At 50.1% G+C, this 26547-nt stretch overlaps 4 protein-coding genes across 11 annotated transcripts in view; 3 read left to right on the forward strand and 1 right to left on the reverse strand.

The window, feature by feature from the left end:
- GRB2 (growth factor receptor bound protein 2) overlaps positions 1 to 5846 on the forward strand; it is a 60085-nt gene extending 54239 nt beyond the window's left edge. For both annotated transcript variants that reach the window (XM_065693490.1, XM_065693489.1), the window contains 2 exons: positions 2024 to 2192; positions 3509 to 5846. In XM_065693490.1, coding sequence (XP_065549562.1) covers positions 2024 to 2192; positions 3509 to 3694 — 355 coding nt within the window. In that variant the 3' untranslated portion in view covers positions 3695 to 5846. The remainder of the gene's footprint in view (positions 1 to 2023; positions 2193 to 3508) is intronic.
- Positions 5847 to 7257: 1411 nt separating this feature from the next.
- SLC25A19 (solute carrier family 25 member 19) lies at positions 7258 to 16592 on the forward strand. 2 transcript variants are annotated; one of them, XM_065693424.1, is made up of 6 exons: positions 7258 to 7586; positions 8559 to 8714; positions 9454 to 9624; positions 10533 to 10716; positions 11876 to 11967; positions 13126 to 16592. In XM_065693424.1, exons 1-6 carry the CDS (start codon positions 7461 to 7463, stop codon positions 13324 to 13326), a joined length of 930 nt encoding a protein of 309 aa, XP_065549496.1. In that variant the 5' UTR covers positions 7258 to 7460; the 3' UTR covers positions 13327 to 16592. The 2 variants fall into 2 exon arrangements, with proteins under 2 accessions (XP_065549496.1, XP_065549495.1); XM_065693423.1 differs by having other exon boundaries at positions 7259 to 7586; positions 11876 to 12006.
- Positions 16593 to 16693: 101 nt separating this feature from the next.
- Positions 16694 to 22836, forward strand: MIF4GD (MIF4G domain containing). Of its 5 annotated transcripts, XM_065693428.1 has the most exons (8): positions 16694 to 17205; positions 17973 to 18104; positions 19067 to 19203; positions 19631 to 19813; positions 19977 to 20086; positions 20354 to 20509; positions 21223 to 21315; positions 21886 to 22836. In XM_065693428.1, exons 3-8 carry the CDS (start codon positions 19122 to 19124, stop codon positions 22111 to 22113), a joined length of 852 nt encoding a protein of 283 aa, XP_065549500.1. In that variant the 5' UTR covers positions 16694 to 17205; positions 17973 to 18104; positions 19067 to 19121; the 3' UTR covers positions 22114 to 22836. The 5 variants fall into 5 exon arrangements, with proteins under 5 accessions (XP_065549500.1, XP_065549499.1, XP_065549497.1 ...); XM_065693427.1 differs by lacking the exon at positions 17973 to 18104; XM_065693425.1 differs by lacking the exons at positions 16694 to 17205; positions 17973 to 18104 and adding an exon at positions 17307 to 17413.
- Positions 22837 to 23013: 177 nt separating this feature from the next.
- On the reverse strand, positions 23014 to 26545 carry MRPS7 (mitochondrial ribosomal protein S7). Of its 2 annotated transcripts, none has more exons than XM_065693431.1 (5): positions 26441 to 26545; positions 25591 to 25782; positions 25265 to 25328; positions 24524 to 24691; positions 23014 to 23734 (listed from the first exon to the last, which is right to left on the reverse strand). In XM_065693431.1, the coding sequence occupies exons 1-5, from the start codon at positions 26494 to 26496 to the stop codon at positions 23513 to 23515; spliced, it is 702 nt and encodes a 233-aa protein (XP_065549503.1). In that variant the 5' UTR covers positions 26497 to 26545; the 3' UTR covers positions 23014 to 23512. The 2 variants fall into 2 exon arrangements, with proteins under 2 accessions (XP_065549503.1, XP_065549504.1); XM_065693432.1 differs by lacking the exon at positions 23014 to 23734 and adding an exon at positions 23775 to 24027.
- Between the last annotated feature and the right edge of the window lie 2 nt (positions 26546 to 26547).

Genomic DNA, 26547 nt, shown 5'->3' on the forward strand with positions numbered 1-26547 from the left:
TCCCATCCTCTTTCATTCTTCTTACGCAGTACAAGTTATTACTGTATCTTTTCTCTGTGTAGTACACTTCCAATATGTTTTCATGTCTGCTTGGGACATCCTTTGGGGTTATTCGTGTTGTCTGGCACTGGGACATGGAAGCCGCTCCAGTCTTTCACAAGTGCATTCCCCATCGGTAGAGAAACTTGCTGTAATAACAGTGAAGTGAGGAGCAGCTCTCATCCTTGAGTAACCTTGCTAGAAGTACTGGCTATACACCAGCAGGAGTTCCTGCTGGTTAGCCATGGCCCATATAATACTATGCTACCTGTTCTGTAAAATGGAGGTATTAAAAAGAGACATGACTTAATTCAACATGGGTTGGGGGTGGGAGGGTTCTGTCCTCAGCAGTTGATTTTTGCCTTTATATTCTTGCCTGTAATCTTCCCCTTTGCTTTAGAATCCAAACAATAGAATTTTCTTTAACATCCTAATAAAGTTTGGTTATTTATGCACAATTCCTAATCTGCTGGTGTCTGTGGCTGCCAGTGATCTGTTTCAATAGGTTTACTTCTTTTTCTGGTTGTCTTTCACTCAATTTTTGTCCTCCAGTTTATATTTGTCTTGAATACAATCATCTGAGCTGGAATCCTAGATGTGTAAATGGCAGCTTCACTCCAGAAAGTGCATTCCTTTAAGAAACACGAACTCAGGCTAGCATGGCTCTGCTGCCTTTAGCTTAGTGTTGCCATCTGGTGGTAAATTCTCAGTTAATGTTGTTCCTCCCCATTTGTTTGATTTGGAAAAGGCTTTTTCCTAAACAGTGATCTGCAGGATTTAAATGGTGGGAAGCTTTCAGGTTGAGGAAGGGAGAGCAGAGGCAGTACTTATGTGATGGTTCCTGCTAGCTTTATAGCCAAGCTAACGTCTACTGTGTCAGCCAGTGTACAGGAGCAGCCAAGTGGGGAACAGTTGTCGTCTGTTTGCAGTGGTTTAGACTGAAGTAAAAATACCGATGTGCCATTCGTCTGGAAAATCCCAATGGATCTCTTCAGAGTTCCTCTGTATTCAGAATGAGATTGTTGGAAAAGCAGCTTCAACTGAATGGCATCTCTTGTCAGAAAGAATAGTTAACGTCGGACTGAAGTTGTTGCATTACATGGGCAACATCATCCTTCAAACATGAGGGGTTTGGGGTTGTTTTTTTTGTGGGATCCTTTTGTTTTGCAAGGCAGTTTTTTGCATAAGCCCAAACCAACTGCCAGAGGAGACAATTCTACTACTCTCCTTGTGACAGTGTCTTCCCAGGGACTGGAGCTTATGTATTGCATTATCACACACACAGAGTGGTGCTGCATGACGGATAGACAGAGACAAGCCCAGGACCACAGCAAGAGTAGCTCAAGCCTAAACTGGCTCAAGTCAGTCGTGAAATTGCTGTGTGTGAAGAGTTAAACTGAAGCATTTGTACTGTTTGACTTCAGAAAGTGGTATCTGAGATTGTGAAGTGGAAGGCACCATGGTGCAGCTACTTTAATGTGGCCTTGTCTTTGTACTGCAAAGTCCTCTGCACACTGTCTTCAGCAGCTCAGGTGATAGCCTAAGTACATCAAGAAGTACATGTCCGGGATGCCAGCTTTGTGGCAATGTAGGGTTAAATAAAAAGGTGAAATAGGGCATGTCAGCCAGGATAAAGAGTGTTTTGTGAAGGCAGAAACCCTTCATAAAAAGACCTCAAGGTCCTGCAGATTCAGAATAGTTTGAAAAGCTGGTTTTAAACTGAAGTCCTTACAAGGAAAGCATACGTGAAGCTTGCGGGATTGTTTTCAAGATAAATTCAGTATTTGGAGTCTATCTCTGATCCCTGATTTCTTTAAAATACAACTGACAAGTGGTTTTCAGACGTCTTTTTACAGATACCAATCGGTATCTGTGTTATCAGCATCACTGACAGTTTCACTGTGTCCTGGAAGGACATTTTCGTTCTAAACTCTGTAACATCCCGGATTGGTGACTAATAATGTGGTTTTTATGTGTTGTTCAGGTTTGGAAATGATGTGCAGCACTTCAAGGTGCTAAGAGATGGGGCTGGCAAGTATTTCCTCTGGGTGGTGAAGTTCAATTCTTTGAACGAGCTGGTAGATTATCACAGATCCACATCTGTCTCCAGGAACCAGCAAATATTTCTCCGGGACATTGAGCAGGTGCCGCAGGTAAGAGAAGTGTCATCGTAGAGCGCGAGTTTAAACTATTGCAACCACAATCTGAAGTGGGATTGCAACTTAAGAGTAAATGAACAGGGATGGAAAGAAGCTGACTGATGTTTTCATGTCTGTGGGAGTGTAACCTTTAGATCCTGTGCAAAGCCTACCTGGAACTTCCTAGTCTCCAGTTCAGACAAAGCGTTATTGTTGCTGCTTGAACAGTTGGCTTATCCAAATGCTTATGGATACTCTTGCAGAAAGATCATCTTATTCCTGTGAATTAAAAGTGGGTTTACTCCTGGTTTAGGGCATAGGAAGAAAGGATAGTTCTGTACTGTAGAACTGTACCCCTCCATAGCCAGTGAAGGTCCTGGTCTTTCCTGAAGAGGTGGCTACAGCATATGCAACATCTCCAGCTTTCTGGTTTGGATCTAGCCAGTGTTAAGACGAACCAAAAACTACTGCTAAGTGCCAGCAGAGCAGCTTGTGGATATCTAGCCCTTTGTTTTGTCCCATTTCCCAGGGCAGTCAGAACATTACGTTGCATGTAATGGGACCTTGTGTCAATTCTGAATATATCCTTTTGCTTCCATGTGCAGCATTCTAGTTCTAGCTTGAGAAAAAAGGGGGTGGAATTCATGCTGCCCACCGAGTGCCACGCACACCCTTTGCCACAGTTGGTCTGAATTAACATCTGGCTCTGCACAGTTGGGTCAGCGATAAACAGCTGATGAGCAAACAGCTGGCTGAAAACAACAGCCATGGAGATACCTTTCTAACCTCATGATTTTAAGGATGCAGGTTTATTTGAAATGAACCATTAGCTTTTGCATAGGAACTGAAGTATTTGTTGACCAGGGAGAACACTTTGTGACAGGATTTATTGATAGTGGAGAGTTTTAAGGAAAATCTAAAGGCTAACATCCAGTTTTTAGGATAAGCTTTGTGTATCACTGTGGTAGGTACATCAGACAGGTACAACCTGTCAGTTGGTCAGCACAGGATGAATAGAGTACTATTGTATTGCAGTACATACAGATTTACAGTAGGTCACGAAGACTGGAAAACACTAGGAAAACGAGTCATCAGCTATCTTTATTTCTGCTCTTTCACAGAAACCTGACTTTTTCTAAGGTCTTCTATAGACTATGCCTTCCTCTTTTAGCCTCTTGTTACAGATGTTGTAAGCTGGCTTGCAGGGAAACGGAACAGCCCAAATGTTCACTGTTAACCCTGGTGTATGTTAAGCTCCTGCCTGAAGGAGCAGGTTTTTCGAGCACTGTGGGTGATTCTCACTTTGTGTCTCTCTTCCTTTCCCCTTCCAGCAACCGACGTACGTTCAGGCCCTGTTTGATTTCGATCCCCAAGAGGAAGGAGAGCTGGGCTTCCGTCGCGGAGACTTTATCCAAGTCCTTGACAATTCTGACCCCAACTGGTGGAAGGGAGCCTGCCACGGACAGACGGGCATGTTTCCACGCAACTACGTGAACCCAGTGAACCGGAACATCTAGAGATAAATATTAGAGATTATTTAAAGAAACAAGAGAAGCAGTAAATACACATACAGAGCCTAACTGCAGCCAGTGACCTAAAATCACACGGCGATAAAACCCGAGTCACCTTTCACCGGGAGGTGACCTTCCTTCACTCAGTACGGAACTTCAGGGGCTGGGGGGGGAAGCGTTCAACTTACACACCAAAAGTTATCCTTAAAAAAGAGAAAAAAAACAAACAAAAAGAGAGAGAAAGAGAGAGAAAACAATGAAAATAACAAATTTCCTCAGCTGCTCCTGGGTTACCCCCTTCCATCCACTCTTCTTGTTTCCCTCCCCCCCCACCTCTGTCCATCAGTGCATGAAGTTTTAATGCCATATAAAGTCCTAGCCATGCAGTTAAAGGAAAAGGGAGAAACTCTGCTGGTATTTTCTCTCTCTGCAAACGGTCTTCATTTGACATGAAGGGACATGAGAGAAGAACCAAATCCACAGTCCTGCCTTTAAAACAAAACAAAAATCATCAGTCTCTGCTTTTGCCTTCAACATTCAGCTCTTCTTGCCTGGGAAAGATGAGGTGTTAATCCTAAGTTTTATTGTCTCTTCTCCTTTGGCACTTTCTTCTGAAGCTCAGCAGCTTCCAAGCAGGGGAAGGGAGAAGAGTTGTGTGGCTTTTTGTTCTTTTCTTTGGAGTCACAGAGCTGCTTTGAGAAACTCCAACGTACAACTGAGGTCTGTTCGTGCTGTGCTGACAGCGCTTTTGTTGTGTTCTTTCCTTAAAGGTGTACGGTTGAGCACATTCTGTACTTTTTTCCATAGTGCCTTTCCCTTCTTTTCTTTTTATTCTTTTTAAGTTAAAAGGACAGTCCAGAACTTCTTTTTTTTTTTTTTTTTTTTTTTCCCCTGCCTATGTGTAAATAAATACTTTTGGGGGAGGGGTGTGAAGGAGGGTGGTTTTATCAATGCACACTTGAGAGGAATCTACAAACAAGAGATGGAGCTTTAATCTTGAGATTTGTCTTAACTGTTGAACTTCCCTTCTTCCAAGGAAAGTAAATCAAGGCATTCAGGTGGCAACTTGTGCTGCTGAGAGGTGGGGAGCTGCAACCAGAAGCCTCAAAATAAGTAAGAGAAAGGGGGGAAGTTATGACCAGGGAAGATGAGGAAGAATATTCTGGGGAGGGGAGGGTTAAGGGGGGGGATTTGAGGAAGAATAGCCCTGAGATGTCCTACAAAATGTACATTCCTTTGATGGAAAACTTTATAATGCAGAGAAACCTCAAGAAATAGTGCTTGAAAAGAAAACTTTATGCTCTTAGTGAATGTCTCTACGTGATGCATGTAATCAGCCTGTCTCTTTGGCCTGGATAGGGAATATTTGCAGTCATGTTGCTCTTGAAACATGGGGTTGGCATCACTGCTCTCCAGTTTCTCCTCCCTCCTCAGGTCAGTGTTACTGTTGAAGTAGCAACCCCCCCGTCCCTCTCCCCATTCACAGCAGGCTGTGTGATGACTGTAACCCCCCCGCCCCGCACCAGAATGGTGCTTTCTGTGGCCATTTGCTCCTCCACCAGAGCAGTGTGACATTAAATTGGACGGAAAGGAAAGCAACGGAGCCCCACTGCTCTCTGTGCCAATGTTCAGTTGCATTACTTTTTCTTTGGACGGCCTTTTTGGCTCCCTTCACCTCACCAACGAATCCAAACCCTGCAGCAGAGATCTCCTCCTGCCCTGCCTGAGCATGGGCAATCTTGAGTTGGAGGGTGCCTTTTTTTGTACTAAGTGTTACAGACGTTTTCTTCCTGACATGGACTCTGCCTTACACTTGATTTTCCAGCAGATGAAAGAGAGAGCTATCCTGTAGAGTTATTACTTTCTCCCCCTCTCCTTGCTAGCTGTCACTCACTTTCTTCCTTCTTTGTAAAGTGATTGGAAAAGGAATCTATGGCATTCTACACCTGGACCATTTGATTGTTTCCTTATTTTGGAATTGGTGTATATCATGCAGCCTTGCAGACATATGTCTTGTGTGTGTATATATATTAAAAGAAAAAAAAAATCAGTGTTTAAATAAAAAAAAAAAGGCCTATGTACTTAATCCTTTAACTCTGCAGCAGCATTTGGTAGATAGTAATTAACTGTGAATAATAAATATACATTGAATTCTTCACTTGAGCATCTGTCTGTTATTTCAGTTCACTGACCAAAATACGATTGATGGAGCTAACGTATATGTTATATCCTATAGGATACTGAATTGCTGTGGGAGGAAGCTGTAAGGTGTGTTCTGGCCTGAAGTACGCACCCTCTGGAGCATGGTAGTTCTGTCTCGGCGTGCGTGGCTGAATTCATTCCTCTTTCAAGCTATGTCAGCACAGAGCTACATCACTTGCCATGTGGCATTATGAACAGTGAGGAGGGGGGAAAGGTGAGGCTTGGCACAGGGTGCCCAGGGAAGCTGTGGCTGCCCCATCCCTGGCAGTGCTCAAGGCCAGGTTGGACACAAGGGCTTGGAGCAAGCTGCTCCAGTGGAAGGGGTCCCTGCCTGTGGCAGGGGTTGGAGCTGGATGAGCTTTGAGGTCCCTTCAACCCAAACCAGTCTGTGATGATTTGAATGAGGATGTTGGTGCAAGGACCAAAGACCATGCATCAGCTGAGCGGGCGGGCGGCACTGCAGTATTTCCCTTTGCTTTTCTCTACTCTTTTTACCCAACAGCTCGAGTGCTTTGCGGTACAGACTGCCCTGTGGTAAGGAGGCACACCAGCTGTCTCTGGAGCACCTTGCCGAGGGGATGATGGGCGCACAACATTGCCATGGCTCAGACCGCTCGTGAGCTTTTGCCCTGCTCCATCAGTGCCTTGCAGGTCCTTTTCCCTTTGTTGCTGAAGGAGAACTGCCCGGGTGCGTGACCAGGGTGTGCGGCAGCGCTGCGGGTCAGCCTTTGCTCATGGCCTGAGTGCCGGTCCGTTTTGCAGTCTAATGCACACTAGGAAAAGGCCCAGTTGGGGGTTTGCCTTGGTTTTGAACAGTTGTTTTTAGTTATTATGCTCAAATACAAATACAGTCAAGGAGTTTGTGGTGGAAATGCCTGGATTTTGTTATCACAAGTTTATTTTTCAGGCAAGACAATACAGAAATGATGTGGTTTGGAGCTCTGGGTTTTCTTCGAAGGCTGCAGCAGGACAGGGTGGATCAGAACCGTGCTGTTTATAGCTTGGCACCTACTGAAGAGCATGGAAACCCTTTCTTCCCTTCCACTTTAACGAGGGAAGGAAAACACTTGTTCCTGTATGTGACTGTGGAACAAGGCTACAACCACGGAGAAGAACCACTAGGAACAAGGCGTGTCCTGTCTCCGTGGTGCGTCCCCTTCCCCTCAGGCTCTGTGGTGTGTGGCAGGCGCTGTGCTGCAGGAAACGCCTAAATCCCGGTCCATCCCAACGCCATCCGCCCGCCCATGGCAGCGGGGGCCTCTGCCCCAAGCCCCCGCCCGCCATTTTGCCACCGCAGGACTACACGTCCCAGCAGCCCCCGCGGCGCGCAGGCGCAGTGCGGCGCCGGGCGGCTGAGGCGCCCAGGCGGGCCCTGGGCTGAGGGCGGGCTGCGGCCGGGGACCCCGCCCGGGGTTCGGCTCCGTGCTCCCGTCCGGAGCGTGCTGCGGGGCTCAGCGTGGGCCGAGGGGTTGGGAGGGACCGGGGGGGCTTTGGATGGGGGCTGCGTGAGGGGGTGAGGCTGTGGGACGGAGCCTGTCTCCCGGCCAGGCTGCGGGGGCTCCAGGCAGGCATGGTCGGCTATGACCCCGGCTCCAGGTGCGTCTCCACGGCGGAAGCGGCTGCAGCAGGGTCAGCATCTGGCTTCGTCACCCGGCTCCTTATCAGTCCCTTGGATGTCATCAAGATCCGGTTCCAGGTAGGGTCCTCACGGCGTGCTCGGGGTGAAAGGGCCCGTTACAGGGCATGGCCTGGGCGAATAGGTCACTTGTGCAACCAGAGAGCGCTGGAGCTGCTCCTCAGCCCTCACCTCGTGCTGTACAGGTTGTGCAAGGTAGCAGGGCTATCCTGTGTCCACTACTTCTATTTATATAACTTAACTGGAGTGTTTGAATGGGACCTTGTGGCTTTTAGAGTTTTTCTTTCTCTGTCTTTATGAATGAATCATCTTCGCTATCTAACTGGGTTTCACCATCATCCCTGCTGATTATCTTGTGTTGCCCGTGTGGCTTTATTCTTTTAGAGCCCTGCATAAACCACATCCCAGTCAGCTGGGCCCCTCTGTTCAAGAAGGACAGGGAATTGCTTGAAGGAGTCCAGCGCAGAGCCACAAAGATGATTAAGGGAGTGGAACATCTCCCTTATGAGGAGAGGCTGAGGGAGCTGGGTCTCTTTAGCTTGGAGAAGAGGAGACTGAGGGGTGACCTCATCAATGTTTACAAATATGTAAAGGGTGGGTGTCAGGATGATGGAGCTAGGCTTTTTTCAGTGATATCCAGTGACAGGACAAGGGACAATGGGTGTAAACTGGAGCATAGGAAGTTCCACGTTAACATCAGGAAGAACTTCTTTACTGTAAGAGTGACAGAGCACTGGAACAGGTTGCCCAGGGGGGTTGTGGAGTCTCCTACACTGGAGATATTCAAGGCCCGCCTGGACAAGTTCCTGTGTGATGTACTGTAGGTTACCCTGCTCTTGCAGGGGGGTTGGACTAGATGATCTTTTGAGGTCCCTTCCAACCCTTGGGATTCTGTGATTCTGTGATTTCTAGGTGTGAGTCCATGGGAGGGCATTGCTTGGCTCTCGGGGCTGTGAATTCCCAAAGGCGACACTTGAACTTGTTGAGACGTGGTGTGGAATTAGGGCAAACCTTCTCTGTGTTCTCCTCCAGCTTCAGATCGAGCAGCTCTCCTCCAAAAACCCGGGCGCGAAGTACTACGGCATCCTGCAGGCTGCGCGGCGCATCTTCCGCGAAGAGGGCTTGGTCGCCTTCTGGAAGGGCCATGTTCCTGCTCAGCTGCTTTCAGTTGGCTACGGAGCAGTTCAGGTGAGGTGACCAGCCGTCCCCTGGGCCCAGTGCACATACGCAGGACTTGACTTTGCTCCTCTTCAGGCTGGCTGCATGCGCAGATGCAGGAAACTCCAGGGTTGCACTGTACTGATGTAAACGTGCAGCTGCATCTTGCTGGTGGGTAATTCCTGAGCTTGCTGAAGCTGGAGCACAGACAGAGCAGACCGAGTTCTGTCTGTATCTGCTCTCACAGATAACCCCATTTGTTCCTGACACTTGGCGTATCCATTCATGTTCCAGACCTGTGTAGTGGTTTTGCTTTTGTTCATGTCTCCCTAACAGCTTGTAAGGAAGAATTTAGGCTGATGATGGTGTTTTACACTGCATTGTTATGCTTAATTTGTAACTACTACCAACATGTTTTGTGAGCAGTGGTTGAAAGAGGAATGCCCAGTGTATCTGTAATATAACAAACACTTTAGGATACACAGAGCACTGAAATGAGCTTTTCGCAGTACTAACTGCAAGAGTTAGCACAAGTGTCAGAGCACAGACTGTGCTGAGCATTCCGTGTGCTGCTGAGTGGTTTTTACACCTTATTCTTTGAGCACACACATGCTCAGCATGCAAGTTGGGAAGGACTTTTGAAGGACAAGAGGGAGAAGGTTGTTACAGCGGGTGGGTGGAGCTCTCTGGGTGAAATGAGAGAGGAGTGGGAGATGCTTGTCACCGATAAGCGTTGACTCCTTGACCTGTGTGTGCTTGTGCCTGGCAGTTCATGGTGTTTGAGAACATGACGCAACTGGCGCACAACGTCACCTCCTACGACGCCCGCGACTCTTTGGTGCACTTCACCTGCGGTGGGCTGTCTGCCTGCACAGCCACGGTTGCAGTGCAGCCTCTTGACACGCTACGAACCCGCTTAGCTGCTCAGGGTGAGCCTAAGGTATGGCTTAGGGATCTGTGTGTGTTTGGGACTGCCTTCTGTAGCAGTAGCAATATTCCATGTGTGGAAAATAGGAGGTTTGAAAAGTACGTAACGGCCCCAAGGGTTAGCATAAAGGAGCCGGTGCTGTTACTGGGCAGTGTTTGCACTGTTGCCAAGTTATCCTCTGTGCTGTTGACGCAGATTTCTTAATTATGTTTTGCTGCTCCTCATTTGTGTTTGACTCCTCACAAATGATGCAGAAAGGAGAAACTGGCCTTACCAGGATAAGTCCATTTTCATCTGCCCTGTTGGCCGTTTATAAATGCACTCTTTGGTCTGTTGAACATTGAGGTTTTGAAACTTTCTACTTGCACAGGGTCATGTTTAGATAATGATGGGGAGGATACCTGAAACCAGTCACCTTTCACTTGGATTTCATGTTCTTGTTTATGCAAGAATTGGTCTCCATGCTAATTAGATCTGTAAGAACTAGATTTATATGTGTTTGTATCAGAGCCATTAGCCTGCAGTAGATTCACAATACATATCACATGAATTCTGTTGCAGGAGCAAGCAGAGCTGTCAAGAGAAAAATAATCTTGTCTTTGAGGCAAGTGGTCTCTGGCCTCAGCTCTGTGCCTTGTTTCTTCCCCTCAGCACAACTTGCATGTGGAATACAATGTCAGCCCAGTGCAAAGCTAAGGATCATTAAGTTAGTCTCTGGTAGCCCAGAGGCAGGTTTAGGTTGTCAGCTTATAAGCGTCACAAGGGCTGAGCTGAGAATACCGTGTGATGTGCAAAATCACTTTGTTCATTGCTTTGTGCTGAAAGTCAATTGTAATTTGGGCACTGGGAAATAACCTGCCCCTTGGTTTGTTGTTTTAAGCCTTTTCCGTCGGAGAATCAGCCTCTTCTTTCTTGCCTAGATCTACCAAAACCTTCGCCACGCAGTGGTCACGATGTACCAGACAGAAGGACCTCGGACGTTCTATAGAGGTTTGAACCCCACAATCATTGCTGTCTTCCCAAATGCTGGTCTCCAGTTTTCCTTCTACAACATCCTGCAACAGTTTTCTGAATGGGTGATTCCAGCTGAAGGAAAGAAAGGAGGTAGGCACCTGGGACAGTGATGTCTGATGTGGGGGGGAGAGAAAGGATGAATGCTACTTTGGGAGACTGACATAAGCTCGGTTTTCTGTCCTGTCAACCTTTTCAATGCAAAAGTGTCTCAGTTTCCCATCTCTCATTCTTACCCCTGCACAGATAGTGCAAAAGTAAGTACGGTGAAGTTTACAGACAGCTCCTGTTATGGAATAACGGTGATGGAAATGTGGATGGATGGGAAAGTGAAGTGTCCCAGACTCAGATACTCCTCCTCGAGCTGTGTCACATTACTAATCCTGTGGGAAGACAGTAACGTGTCTGTTCCATTAGTTTCCATTCAATTCCTCTGTTCCTTTAGTGCTGTGGGGGTGGGACTCCTGGATTTCCTCAGGAAATCTGCCTGAGTTTCCAGCCCAGCTGTTCCAGAAGAGGATTCGTTCAGCCTCATTTAAAACTGCCAAGCTCATGAGCTGGTATCTTTATGATGCTTCCTAGCTCCATTATAAGAGAACCTCATCCTGATGCCACCTTTCACCGTGACAGTTTTAGATACTGGTGCCTCTTTGAGAAAGAGTGTATGCAGAATCAGCATGTTCTTATTCCTGGATGGAATCTCTTCAGTAGAGGATCTAGACTTTCCATGATCATGTCTGCATGTTTAGTTTTAGAATGCAGAGGCTGATGGTGGTTTTGTGCGGAGAACTCAGGTTTGTCAGGAAGAAGTCTCATGCCCCAGAACTCATTTCTAACAAGCCTCTGAACTCATCAGGCAATGCCAGCTTGTGACTTACTCCAGTCCAGAATAAGTCAGAGCAGTCAGGACTTCAAGATTTCCAGTGACTGGGCTTTTACTGGGGGCAGGAAAACTCCATCCACTAGTGGCAGGTTCTCTGGTGACTGGGGTTTTTTGTGCTAAGCCACTTGGCAGAGCAAAACAAGATGAGTGCAATGAACCAAGACGAGCTGTTACCCTCTGGCCCCAGAGGACATTGCATGCCAGATGTAGAGATGGAGATTGAGGTTCTGTGGCCCAAACTGTGGCCCACAAAAAGGGCCTTTTTGACGTTCTTGTGCAAAGTGATCTTTAACTGAAGTCTCATGATCTTTAATGCATACTCCCTGCTAATCCTTTTTTCCCCTCCTATTTCCCCTTTCTGCTTCTCAGGCAACATTAAAAACCTTGTTTGTGGCAGCTGTGCTGGAATCATCAGCAAAACCCTCACTTACCCCTTCGACTTGTTCAAGAAGCGACTGCAAGTGCGTGGCTTTGAGCAGGCCCGGGCAGCCTTTGGGCAGGTGAAAAATGTTGGAATTCCATGATTTTTAGGAGTATGGATTTGCGAGACAATCCAGGGCCAGTCCACCAGTGATGATTCACCAGCGGTACCTCTTGTGTATTTGGGTTAGGAGCTCCTGGTGAACTTGTTCTTGGCCATCTCCATCTGTTGGTTGTCTTGAAGCTGGGGATGATTGAAGCAGGAAACAGGGGTTTGATATACTTAGTTTCTAGTTGCAGCTTGGTAGTTCTGATTCAGGACCGCATTCCTAGCAGAGGATGACACTGGCTTTACGCTGGGATCGCCTGTCTGTCAGGATCCTCTTCTGCAGTTAATATTTTGACACAAGGAATAGGCACCAAGTGTTCAGCATATGTCTTATGTACCAGAGCATCCTGAAATTCAAAGCAAATTAAATACCTCTGGTGTTCTTTAGCACCTTCCTCTGTGCCCTATTTGTCTTACAGTGTATTTCACCTTGAAATAACGCTGTAAGACAAATAAAGATCCTTCAAGTAACTCTCTCTTTCTTTACATGACATGTGGAAAATGTCTTTTTTTCCTTCAGATTCCTTGGATCTGAGAAGTAAATCAGTCTGTACCTCAAGAAACTCAGAGATAAGAACTTGAAGTCTTAACCCATTGCATTGGATGCTTTTCCAGTGAGGTTCAGAAGTTGTTCTCAGCACTGCTGTGTCACAGGATGTTAAAACTTCCCTGGGACACGATGACATGCAGATGGCTATTTTTGAGGCTTGTGTTTTCTTTCTGTCAGGAAACTGGAAAAATCCCTTTTTAGAGAGTGAAGGGGATGGAAAACAGCAGCAGAATCTGAAATAACCACTGCATAAACTTGTACCATGAATAATACGTGTGGTTGCAGCATGAAGATTTTAGGGCCACTCAATTAGAATGATCTGCATAAGCCATTGCTGATGCAAAATAAGTGGCTTTCCTCCAGCCCACTTGCTACAAACTGGCTCTCAATTCATTTCATTATAATAGCCAGAAAGGCATTTCATTATAATAGCAGAAAAACATCCCGTTTTTGTGGGATATTTGGGGATCTTGATGTTCTTTTCCAGGTAAAATTGTCCTGGAGTTTCCTTATTTAACCCTTTTGCCATCTCTCTCCCAGGTGCGGGTGTACAGCGGTCTCCTGGACTGCATAAGGCAGATCATGCGAGAGGAGGGCCCGGGTGGATTCTTTAAGGGCCTCTCACCCAGCTTGCTGAAGGCTGCTGTCTCCACTGGCCTTACCTTCTTCTGGTATGAGCTGTTCTGCAGCCTCCTGTGTTCCTTGAAGACTGCCGATAGCATTGCAAGGAAGGAACGCTGAAAGGGGCATGTCTGTGGCTACCTGGTGCCCTCCTAGAGGAGGGCAAACTGATGGGCTTTGCTCTGTCATGAGCATATTGGGAACGTCAGAGTTCCCAAAGTTCCATCAGCCTGTAGGAAATCCCCTCCTGGGACCAAGCAGAAGGAGAAGGCGGCTGCAGTTCTGCTGAAGACTCTGAACTGCTTTGCTGGAAGCTGTTCAACTGAGCACTTTTTTCCCCTGTCTCCTCTAATATCAGCACGCTTTAAGTGGGGAGAGGGGGGAACCAAGCAGAAAACTACCTGCTGTGAAGAGGCACCTGCTGAAGCAGGTGTATTCCTGTGCTTGCCCTGGATCACAGATTGGGATCCTGGTGTAGCTGGTGCTGCTTATCCAACCTAACACCACTTCCTATGGCTGCATCCGCACAGCTGTGTTTCCTTTCTCTCTGGCCTGCTGTTTGCACCATGTTCTTTCTTGGTGTAGCACAGGCAGCTCTGTGCTGCTGTTGTAAAATCAATTCAAACCTTGTTAATGTCACAGAACCTCAGTTTTCTTTGCTGCCAGCTGCTGCTGCTTCTTGCTTACGACTTGAATCAACCACCTGAAACACAGCATCTTCTGGTGGATCACACCCAAACTTGCTCTTCCTTTAACTCTGATGAGCTTGATTGTATCCAAAGTGCCCATTTCTCTTCTTGCACATCTTGCCACACATCTCTTGGGGTTCTGCAATGCCTCAGTCACACTTTTGCAACTCAATCTGCAGATTAAGAACCCCTCTCTAAGGGAATTCAACGCACAAGCCCTATTCTTTAGGGTTCTTTGCTTCAATGCAGTGAGTAACCAAATGCTGTATAGAGATCTAGAAATATTTAATCTAAGTGGGAATAATGAAGGAAAAGTCCTGTGGGAACTAGTAAATACCTTTTATTATTATTATTATTTAATGCCACCTTTGAATGTTTCCAGCAAGTATATCTGCTCAAAACCTTTCTGGATCTCACTCCTGCTGTGGTGCTAATAGATGAACGTGTTTTGACAAGCTAAGCTGAGGTGAAAGGACTGAGCATCAGATGGAAATTGCTTGGCTCAGCATGGTGTTTGACAAGGAAAGGGTGATGGAATTAGAGCTGGAGAAGTGATGTTCTGCAGTTTCAAAGGTTTTAGGGATGCTTTAAAAACCCAACAAAACAGCGACCCGGCAGCTCTGATTTACGTAACAGGGAAAAGAGGGAAATTGCTTTCTTCCTCCTCTTTTTACTGTTTTTCCAGGCTGAGCAGGGTGTGGTTGGACCAGTTAGGGAAGGCAGGCTCTGAGGAAGAGCTGCTGTGATACAAAAGCCTGTCCGTCATCTGGTGAGTGGTGGATGGGGCAGAGCACCGCTATTATTTAGAGGATGGTTTGGTAGCTCTTCAGGCAGAGCTTCCCATGGCTCTTTTGCAGTATCCAAGGTGTTAATCCTGGATGTTGGCCACATTCCAGCGTGACCAATTCCATTCTGCTGATGCAACTTCTGGCAATTTTGAGCATATCCGCATTGCTCCCTTATCCTGTGCTATTGTGAGGGGCTGGTTCCGAAGAGCAGCTGTTTCACTGGTATCTGAGGTATCCAGAGAGATTCCTTGCAAACTCAAGCCAAGTAACTTGGTGTCTGCTGTGGTTTGAGATCTTGGAGTGTGAAGTGGCTGTTTACAGGTGACTTTGAGAACTATTTAAAATTAAATCCACTGAGCAGTGGTGGTGGCAGGCAGGAGGCTCATACAGGAGCCTTAAAGAGGGAGTATTAGCTGCATTTACTCCAAAAATGCATAGTTTTGCTTTTTGGAGATAAGACAAAGAATGTGGAGTAAATTGTCTCAAAGTGCCTCAATCTGAGTGGCATTTTCCTGTGTTATTTAAGCTGAGATTCCCCCCAAATCTTCTTAACTATGTTTTGCCTTTGTTTCTTGTTCATTTCTTGTTCTTGGAAAGACATCACAGCCAGTGATGGGCTTACCCTCATGCCATCCTTCCAATGAGAGAAACGTCTCATTGTGAAGCAGGGTCAAGCAGGTTGGGATTGTTAGGCTTTTGGCTGCTGGTACAGAGGAATGCTGTCATGAGTAGCAGGGACAGGACTGGCCACAGCAGGTTTCTGTGCTCTCTTAGGTTCCCATAGGAAATCAGGCCTCATCCATCCTGTGTAAACCTTACAAGACTCTTTGGTTTTCACTTTATATCAAAGGGCTGCTCCTAAACTGCACAAAATAGGGGGAAACTGGTGAGGCCTCAGCAGTGGGAATTGCGGCCTCTGGAAGGGCGGGGGGGAAGTTCCTTTGGTTGTCATAGGGGTAAAGAATAAAAACAGAAGACTGCTGAGACAGTGCTCCTTGAGTGTGCTGTGGAGCTTAAGGTGATGCAGCTCTAGGGGCATGTAACTTGGTTGCTCTGCAGGGAGAGCAGCAGTGGAAGGTACAGAGCAGCTTCTCCTGGGATAGTTTTTTCCTCCACTGCATTAAATACACTTGCTTCCATCCAGCAGATGGCACAGGTGGAGTTGAAGCTGTGCCAGTCTGTGGAAGATATACTCCTGGTCAGTTGCTTCAGCACACAGCCTGGCTTGTTTTCTCTTTGGGAATGACCAGTTTAGCACTAGGAGGACAGGTCTTACTTGTGATGCTGATTGAAGCCAAGTTTCATTGGATTTGAGGAGCAGGAGACAGGAGAGATCTGCAGTCACCTTGTTCTCTGCTGTGGGGGACAGATCTGCTCTCAGATACTCCACACGGTGAGTGACTCCCTGTCAGTCTTGTCAATCTGTGCCAGGTTTTTCTCATTGGGATGGCTCGGATTTCCCTCTGATGTCATCCTGTCAGGGGCATCTGTGTTGCCTGCAGTTGTGTTAGCTTTCTAATAGTGCCTTGTACCATCAGAACATCCAAAAAGACTTCAGCAGGGAAAGCCAAGCTGTGCTGTCGTTGTTGCTCTTAGCTGGCCTCAGGGAGGAGGACGTGAACACACAAGTTCTGTGATGGACACAGTGCCCTCCAACACTGAGTCCTGGCGCACTGTTCTTGGAATGCTTCTCCAGAGTGTGGTTTGTGAAAAGAAACGGATGTTTGACAGGCTCGGAATAGATTGTTCTTAGTTTGGGTTTAAGTTTCTCATGTGATGTAGTTGGATTGTCTGAGGTGTTTCATTGTGTTTCCTGAGTGGATCTGTTGCAGCTGCTGTTGGAAGGTGTCTGAGCACAAGGTGTGCTACCTGTAAGACAAGGTACATTAAATACTTTGTTATGCTCCTGTCTGGCTGCAGTTCCTTTATTCCTTCCCTCCTAGTATGAATATTCACCTGGATCCCATGGGATCGCTGTGCCCCCCTCCTGCCCTGGGGGAGGACAGCCAGGCCAGGGTATGGGGCAGTAGCAGGGTCTGGTTCCCCCCCCCCCCCCGCCATCACTGGCTCCTGGGAGTCATCTCATCCCGTCTGTGATATGGGGTGATGCTTTGGGTATAGCTGCACCCAGGGGGATCAGTGGAGGGGGGTCTCCAGCCCAGTCCCACCGCTGTGCCCCAGAGGGTCAAGTGGGAGCCCCACACCTTGGTGGATGAGTCCTGGCTTGGTCTGTACCGAGCCGGAAAGTTCCCAAACCACTCATTCTGGTTTCCTGAGCTGTTCTGGCTGCTCTGCTCCTGTCTAAGTGCTGCCGAGCCTTCCCCCTTGAGGAGGTGACACAGCTGGGAGTTGAGCGATGAGGATGCTCCCGTTGCAGTGAGTTGCTTTAACGCCTCTCCCCTCGTATTTTCCCTATGTGTTTTTCCACGGCCGGGGGGAGCGGATTGACCGCGGCTCGCAGCGGGACAGCGGCAGCGGCGGGGGCCCCGGCGGTGCTCCCGACGTGGGACCGGGACGGAGCGGTAAGTGCGGCCGGGGGAGCCGCGGTGCCCCGGAGCTCGCAGGCGGTGGCGCTGCGGCGGCGGCCGCGGCTCTCCCGGCCCGGCCCGGCCCGGCCCTCCCCCGGCTCGGGCGAGGAAATGACCTAAGAGGAAACCGGGGCCGCGGCGGGGCCCGGGGCGCTCCGGCGATGCGCCCGCGGCCGGAGGAGCCAGCGGGGCGGCCCGGCAGGTCGGTGGCGCTGGGCACGGCTCCCCCCGCCCTGCCCTGGCCGCGGGGCTGGGGCGAGGCGGCGGCGGGGGGGTACCCGGGCACAGAGGGGTCTCGGTGCTGCGGGTTCCATCGGTGGGGATGGGACGGGGGTCCCCGGGGTGGTTGTGCCCCTCGGAGGAGACTTCGCTGCTCTTGCTTGTGGTGGCCACAGCGCGTCCTGCCCTTCCCGCCGGGATTGATGCTCTGGGATGCAGCCAGTCGAGGACACCAGCCCCAGCCACATAGGTCCCCAGGATAGCTCGTCTAGTGGGGACCACTGGAGTAGTTGGTACCCACGGGTGATGCTGTGCCTGGAGTCACCGACCGCCACCAGCCCTTCAGACACGGTGGTCCTGGCTGGTTTGCACTCAGGGCAGGGTTGTTTGGCACAGCAGCTCTAAGCAGCCATGCCCAACCCGGGGGAGCTGCGGGGATGCTCTGGGAGCGGCGCTGGGCGGTGGTGACAGACGCTGCTGGACAGGCTCGGGCGCTTCGGCTTCGCTGTGTGCGGCGCTGAGCTGTCACCAGGTTCCTTCAGCACAGCGATGCTGCTGCTGGGACACGGGGCTGGAGAGGCCGGATGGAAGGTGTTTGTCATCCAGGCATGGCACGGAGGGCACAGCTGCCTGTGAATCCATCTGGGAAAGAGACCTCAGTGCTGGTCCCGCAGGTAACCCTGTGTAGGTGGCAGCTTTGGCTGTGGGAGCAGCGTTGGCAGTTGTCACCCCACGGGGCAGGAGAGGAGGGCAGAGCCTCTACCTACTGCTCTGTGCTCCGAGTACTGTGTCTGTGTGTCCCATGCCTCCAAAGGGCGATGGGCTCTTTGGCTTTAATCCCTGTCAGGACCTATTTGCAGTGAGGGATGAGTAACAGCAGAGGAATTTCAAGCTGGCAAAACCCGTTTGGCCGAGTGCCCTCCCCATGTGTGTGCTGTGGGTCTGGCCAGCCCAGCCGTTTGTGTTGAGCAGATCATCTTGTATGTGTGTGTGTGTTAGAGAAGCCCTTCTTCTCTGTGCCATGACTCTGTGCTGTGTTTAGTGTATCACAAAGCAGCAGCAAATTAATCTGGAGGCTCTTTAGGAGCAGCGCTGGTCGTGCAGAGAGCTGTGCTTGGCTGCAGTGGGATGGGATAGGAGCTGGTGGGGATTTGGTTGCAGAGCATGCTGTGTCTCGATGAGGGAGCCTGGTTATGGTGCAGGGGCTGCTCTGGGTGCTTGGGTGCTGGGTTTGATTCCTCCCAGGCTTTTGTGTGACACCAGCTTAGCTGGCGTGTTAAAGGCACGGGGAGCGGCTGCACTGGGTGCTCCTGTGTGTGGGTCCCTGTGATAAAGCCTTCTGAGGTGAGATAGGTGTATTTTGGGGCTGCCTTGGTGTGCTGTGCACTGTGAACCTGCAGATCAACAGGCTGCAACAGGTTTCGTATCAGAAGAACATAAAGGCTCTGAAGATTAAGTCCTATCATAGGAAACAAGGCTTAAAAGCATGTGGAGCAAGGCTTTGCTCAGATACAGGGCTGGTGGGAGCTGTCACGATAACAGCCTGTGCACCAGCACACACCACCAGATGGGATTTGCCAATGGCTGGGTGAAGGTCTGCCTCTGTCCAGTTATGATGTGTGTGTTCTTTCCCCAGGGACTGACACTAGCCCATCCACTGCCCTGACTCTTGCCCTTGGAGGAAGCCAGTCATGGGGGAAACAGGCAAAGAAGAGTATAAAATACAGTCATTTGATGCCGAGACGCAGAAGCTGCTGAAAACAGCCCTCAAAGGTCAGCAGGCTTTGTACTTGCTCCTCTGCTGCAGCTTGGCAGGCACGTGAGGCTGGACCCCTGTAAGGAACACCCAGCGTTCAGTGTAGAAGAGCTGTTCCACAAACACTGTTCATCCCTGACTGGGTCCTGTTGGTGAATCTTCTCCAGGAAGGTCTTTGCTCCCCCCTCTTTTTACCCCCTCTCACCTTCTCCCCAGTGTTTAACGGTGCTGCTGTTCAAACTCAGCTCCTGGTTCTCATCAATGGGGTTCTGTCTGATTTCAGGGTACCCCCTCTCCTGCCCTAACCTAGCATCTCTGCCCGGGCCTGGCCTCTCATCCCTCTCCTGCACCCTGTTCCTGTTCACTGTCCCTCCATGATGTGGGGTCATCTCCTCCTCCCAGCGCATGGGGTCTCCTGCTCACTGGTCACATCTCTGTTCAAAGCCCTGCAGGAGTTTGCCCATCTTGCTCTCACTAACCCAGCTTTGAAGCAGTGTTGGGATTTCACATTCAGATCAACTTGCTTCCAGTATTATCTGCGTTCTCCATCACTTTCCCATTGTGATGGCTGTGTCTCCAGCCTGGGAGGACCATGTACCACTGGAGCTGGTGTCTCCAAAGCAGCCGGTGTGTGAGAAGGGACTGGGACTCTTGATGTGGGAGCAAGCATGAGGTTTTGCACCATACAACATGGTTGTACCAGGCCCCACACTGACCTTGATTGCTTTCTAGGTACTCCAAGCAGGACACGAAGGGTGCTGGCTCCTAACAGTGCTTCTCCTCTTTGCAGACCCCAGCAACGTGGACCTGGAGAAAGTGGCCAATATTATAGTGGACCAGTCCCTCAAAGACCGTGTATTCAGCAAGGAAGCAGGGCGCATCTGCTACACCATCATCCAGGTGAGAGCTCCTCGTGTCTGGGCTTTGGGCTGGGCCAGGAGAGGCTTTGCCCCAGCCCTGTGCCATGACCCCTCAGCTCTTCTGCTGCTTGCCCTTTGCTGTGGCAGCATCCAGATGAGCAGCAGTGAGCACAGGCTGCAGCTTTCCTGCCTCTGGGGGCAGTCACAGGAGGGTATCTGTGTGGTCCTGCATCCCCTGAGTAGCAGCATCCCCCTGCCCCTCTCACACCCCCAGTTCATGCCTCCATCCTGCTTTGTGGGCTCACAGGCAGAGAGCAAACAAGTTGGGCAGAGCATCTTCAGGAGGAGCCTGCTGAACCGGCTGCAGCAGGAGTACAAGGACCGGGAGGAGCTGCGCACCCGCTCGCTCCAGGCCTGGATCTGCTACGTCACCTTCATCTGCAACATCTTCGACTACCTGAGGGTGAGGAGCAGGAGCTGCTGCTGCTGCTGCCTGGGGGTGCCAGAGGGGCCTGGGTGTGCAGAGGTGCCAGGGCTGGGGTGGTGGAGGGTGTTGAATGGAGCTCCAGGGCCATGGCTCAGCAGTGGGAGCCAGAGCCGGTTCTCAGCACAAGGATGCTGCTGGAGCTTGTGATACCTACGGGCAAGCAAACAGGCTCGGAGAGGCAGAGCCCTCTGCAGGAGCAATCACAAAGTCTGAGCTTCCCCATTTTGTACCTGATGCTTGAAAGCCCCTGTTTTGCCTGCTCCCATGTGTCCCAAATTTGAACTGGTTTAGTCCTGGGTGGACCTGTGGGTGCTGATATAATTACTAGCCCATGTACTGACAGAGCTTGTCTGCAAGCCGTTGCTGCAGTGTGTGTGCTTGGAGTAGATGTAAATATGATGCAAGCAGAGCTGCAGGCAGGAAAACGCTGTTGCAACAAGTGCATTTCCCATGATTACCTGCTTCCATTTAGAAACAGGTGTTTTTCACATCATTTGTTCAGCTTCTCTGGTTCCTGGAGACTCAAGTGTCTGGTCTCCTACAGGAATCCCACCAGTACAGAGTTTAGTAGCACAACTGAATGCTGCTCCCTTCTCCTTTGAAGAGCAGTAAGGGGACAGCTATATAGAATAGCTGCAGACTCCCCCCTTTCTGCCCCCAAGCTGACGATGGCTCCTGCCTCCTTGCAGGTGAACAACATGCCCATGATGGCTCTAGTGAACCCTGTTTATGACTGTCTGTTCCGGCTGGCACAGCCCGACAGCCTGCGGAAGGAGGAAGAGGTGAGTGCAGGGAAGAGGGATGCTGGTGTGCCTGGGTCCTGCTGAGGCACAGCCCAGGGGGATGCAGGAGGGAGAGCTGCTTCCTGGGATGTGCTGGAAGAAGGGTTTGCAGCCCGGGAGGGAGCAGGATGGAGGTGCTGCTTCTGACTCCCTTGCCCAGGCTGCACGTCCTCCCTTGGGGCAGCTTTCCTCCCCATTGCCAAAATGTCATCCCTGTAGATCCAGCAGCAGAGCTGGAAGCAGGGATTGTCTGGTGCTACACAGGTTCAGTCCCATCATGTGAGAAAAACATAGATGATTCCCCCATTCTCATAGAACCAGCTGCTTTTCCAGCATTCCCGATTGCTGGACGTCTGGAAAAGCAGCGGCCACACTGATGTACTGAAGCATTGCAGCACTGGGAGGTGGTGGCAAGTAGCTGCAGTTGCTCACAGCAACTTTGGGGAAGCAGAACCATCACCTTGGAACTCCAGAACAGAGGGAATGGGATGAGTTGGTCCATAAGTGACTGATTGGAACCTTTACAGATGTGCCACTGCCCTCCATTCCCTTTATCTCTTCCTCCTGAAGGTGGACTGCTTGGTCCTACAGCTCCACCGCATTGGCGAGCAGCTGGAGAAGATGAACTCCCAGCGGATGGATGAGCTCTTCTCCCTCCTCCGGGATGGTTTCCTCCTGCAGGAGGGGCTCAGCTCCCTGTCCCAGCTCCTGCTGCTGGAGATTATTGAGTTCCGAGCTGCCGACTGGAAGATGACGGACGCTGCCCAGAAGTACTATTACAGCGAAGTGACGGATTAAGCTCTGCAGCAGAGGGGAGATGTCCGCAGCACCTTCACCAGCAAGCTTCATACCAAGTTTGAGTTTCCTTTCACGTTAATGTTCTTCTAGCACTTCCTATAAATAGGGCTTGTATTGGGTAGAGCCTCTGGGCGCTGTCAGGCTGCAACTGGCACTAACCTGACTTTGGAGGTTGGGAGAGGTGGAAAGGGCACATTTAACCCAGGAGTTCTCCCAATGATTTTGGCTAACATTGGGCTGCTGCCAGCAAAGGTCAAGCTTTGAGTTTCTAGCTCAAACCAGCATTTTGTGAGTGTTAAAAGCACAATTTAGGCTGAGAACATTTTGGTTCATCCAAGGGCTGTGGGAGGCAGGGGGGAAATCCATCCCAGCTCAGGTTGTACCCAGTTCTCCGGGACAAGTCACACAAAACACTGTGGCCTCACAAACAGCTCAACCAAGTGCTATTTTTCCCAGGCTCCTTCCAGCACCTGCATGCACACAGCCACAAGTACCTGCCACGGAGCTCTAGGAGCTGGTTCTAGAGAACCCAACTACTCCCATGTAGTTCTTTGCTACATGTGCAGGCCCTTGAGCACATGTGGCCAGGCACAGGTTTTGTAACTTTTATACAACTGTCCTGTTTTATCCAACTTAGGGAATTTCAGCTCTGGAATGTTTCTTACAATAGAAGAAACAAAATAGTCTATTGAAGGATTTTTTCTAATAAAAGTTTTCCACTAACATGCCCTGCTTTCTGTCTGCACAGCTGCTGGGCTTTACTTAAAGGTTACTCCTGACTTAAGGCTTCAATACTCATTTTGTCCTCGGGTGTAGGGTGTCAGCAAGGCTTTGTACAACCAGGGTTACTGGAAAGAGCAGTCTGAGAGTCAAGCAACAAAGGTTTGGACTCGAGAAACCTTTCCCATACAACTGGTTTTATTTTGCTGTTATTCCCATCAAACCTGTGCAGACAATGCTGCTGATGACTAGAAGCAACTGAAAAAGGGCCTTTTATTGCCTTTTGTACCATTCAAAGTGTTGTGGTGTGACAAAAATCCAGCTCTGTTTTTAGCTGTGCAGCCAAAACCATTGCTGATTGCAGGAGCAGAGACTTACAGGTCCCCAGTAAAGGTAAGTGGAAGATTACTTTGTGCAGCATTGCTTTAAGAAAACATCTCAAGGCTTGTCTTTACAGGGAAGTGATGATGAAATAACCAGAGCAGGGGTTGGTAACTCTATATTCTTCCTTTCCCCATCCAAACAAGCACAGAGGAACCTTGTGGGATCAGATGAGCTTTCCCTGGCTTAGTTCAGAAGCTGTTTGGAAGGGATCTTCCCCCTTTCCCTCTTCTTTCTCCCCAGCTTCCCCCAGGCAGGCAGCGCTGGGGCTGGTGGCACCGTGCCCCATGCAGAGTCCCTACCACCAGCGGTAGTGGGCATATGCCCGGTTGGCCTCTGCCAGCTTGTGCAGCGTGTGCTTCTTCTTGATGATGGGGCCCTCGTTGTTGTAGGCCTGCAGCAGCTCCTGGGAGAGCTTCTCAGGCATCAGTGTCCGGCGGTGTTTGTTCTCCCTGCACTCAGTGATCAACCACTTCATGGCCAGGAAGCGCTTCCGATTGTCCTTCAGAGGGACTGGCACCTGGGGAAGGTTGAACCCGTAACGGTTATCACACTCTGAGGGGGCAGGAACCTGCTCTGCTCCAGCAGTCGCACAGGTCCAGCCCATGCTGCTCTCTGCAGTAAAACCAGCGCCCAGCAGCTCATCTGTCCCAGTTCACCTCCTGTCCACACGAACTGGCCACTGCTACCAAATGGATGTTCTGATCAGCCTTGGTACTGCCTTGGAATGGGCTTTGTAAGGACTTCTGGGCCGTCTGGGAGCTGGGCCCAGGCTGGTTTGTGCTGCAGAGATGGGAGATGGTCCTTACTCCCCTGCACAGAATGACAGAGAAATGCCTCCACGTCTTATTTCCCCATCAGGTCTCCATGTTGCAGAGCTTGTACTTAGAGACAGGTTCTGCTCATTTTCAACCCTCCGCTGTATCTAATTGATGTTTTCCGCTACAGTGACCTGCCCTAGGGCTTTGGGACCTCTACCCAAGCAATGTGGTGCTGCACAGAGGATGACACCCATAGTCCTGGACTGCCAATTTGTTTGCTGCCTGTCACTGATCTCTGCCTTCTTGGGCAACATTTGCTGCGTACTCCTTGTCTCATCAGAGAAGCAGAAACCACTGCTGACAGGGAACTACCGTGCTCACAGGCTGGGGGCCTGATCTTGGACAAAGCTCTAGGTGCTGTTTTAATCCAGACTGCAAAGCATCTCTCTTCCCAAGGGAAGGAAAGCTTGAGCTGAAGGGGTGGAAACCAGTTCATCTGCTTCCCTAACCCTCTCCCATCCAGATGTGCTCCCAGGCCCCCCACTCACCTGGTAGGTTTTGCCTCCTTTCGTGATGTTGCTGACCCCAATGATGGGCTGGCAGTTTTTTAGAGCCTGGTGGAAAATGACATAAGGGTTGCATTCGATTGTCTCCTTCTCATCTTCTGGAGCTTTGTGGTACTTCTCCAGCTGCTTTCTCTTAATGGCCTCTAGAGTCTTGGGATAAAGACAAGAGACATACAGAGCAGATGGATTATCCCACTCCATGAAGGTTCATCACTTTTACAAGCACCCCGTTTTCACTTGAGCAACTGGGGAGCATTTGGGCACCGTGTGTCCTTGTTTCAAGGACTATCAAGGATGGAATGGACCAGATGGGACCATCAGCTAATACCAGTTACTGTAGGTCAGAGCAGGGGTCAAAGCTGTGACACATCTGTGAGATTCCATTGGCAAATTATACAGAAAATAAGGCACGAAAGAGCTGGAAGGAAGATTATTTGAGAAGATTATACTTTTAAAGGTATTCTCTGAGTTTACGCAGTACGTAAGGTCCAAGCGCTACTGAAGAGTGGAAAGAGAACATTCTCCATTAGGCTCCCACCACCTGGGCTGTGAGCTGAATGAGGCTGAGGCTTGTACAAAATGCCTTATCAGGTAAATAACAGTGAGAGCAAAGTGTGTGCAGGGATAACCTGACTTCTGATAATTCCTTATTCCAGTGAGCATGACATCCCGGCCTTCCATTTTGTATTGGTTTAACCTAATAGAAGAAATGTGAGTTCTCACCTGAGCCATGAGGCTTCTGGCCAGCACTTTATTTCCACCCTTCATCATCATATTGGTGAATTTACTGCAAACACAAAGCCAAAGGTGAACCGATTTCCATCACCCACAGAAAGAAGCCACCCCCTTTGTGCTGTTCCTGTCATTAAATCTGGGTGCTGCTGGATCTGCTGTGATTATCTCTAATCACTGCCAGTCACTGGCTTTGCGGGGAAAAGATTAACCTGGAATAAAGGGATCGTGCTGTGACAGAAGACAAGGGCAGCACAGCAAATAAAGGCACAGCTCCCAGGTATTGTGGCTCCACAGGAGACGGTGCCTTCTCTGACCTGATCATGGGGTCGCTGAACACGGAGCTGGAGAGAGTGGGGGGTGCAGCTTTGATGGGCTGAACAGCCTTAAGCTCCAGTTTCTCCTTCTCCTCCTCAGTGAGCTCCTCTGGAGGTTTCCGGTACAATTCCTTGTTCACTTCTGGCTCTATGTAACTGGGGTTGTAGCGGCTCCATCTCACCTGCGTCAGCCTGCGAGGAGCAAGAGAAGGAGGGCTGTAAACTGGCACACACGGTATGTCACGACGGGGATGCGGGCAGGTGTGAGCACGCCTCAGATGGACACGTTGCACTTGGGAGACATCTCCGCCTTCCTCTCCATTGCTGCATGTCTACTGCAAGACACATTCCAGGCGAGGCTCGATGTGGTTCTGGACAACCTGGTCTAGTGAAGATTGCCCTGCCCGTGGCAGGGGTTGCAACTGGATGATCTTGAGGTCTTTTCCAACCCAAACCCCTCTGTGATTCCATAAATCAGTAGTTTTGCTGCAGGCCACGCCAAGGGGACGGGCGTGAGCCCAAGTCCCAGGCACAGCACGGGGCCCCTGCCCGACCCTGACGCTCCCTGAGGGCCCCTCTGCGTGTGCCTCGAACGAACACCGCCCTGTGCCCCGGCAGCGGGGCGAGCACCTTGCACCGCAATTCCATTCGTTTGGAAGCGCGTCTGGATGCGTTTCGGAGCGGAGCAACCGCGATACCGAGACCCCCGCCCCTCCGCCGGCACAGCGGCTGCCCCGAGCCCCGCAGGCAGCCCAAAACCACCGCAACCCGCGTGCGGCCGGGCCCGGGGACCACCCCCTCGCACAGCCCCGTGTGTGCGTGCGGTGCAGCGCGCCCCGGGCCCGCTTACCGCGGCAGCCATGCCCGCAGCCGCACGCCCAAGCCCGCTGCCATGGGCGCCGCCATCTTCCTTGAGGGGAGGGGCCAAGCGCGGCCTGAAAGGGCGGTCCTTAGGCT

The sequence above is a fragment of the Lathamus discolor genome, chromosome 13 (genome assembly GCF_037157495.1).
Source record: "Lathamus discolor isolate bLatDis1 chromosome 13, bLatDis1.hap1, whole genome shotgun sequence".
Taxonomy (NCBI): Eukaryota; Metazoa; Chordata; class Aves; order Psittaciformes; family Psittacidae; genus Lathamus; species Lathamus discolor.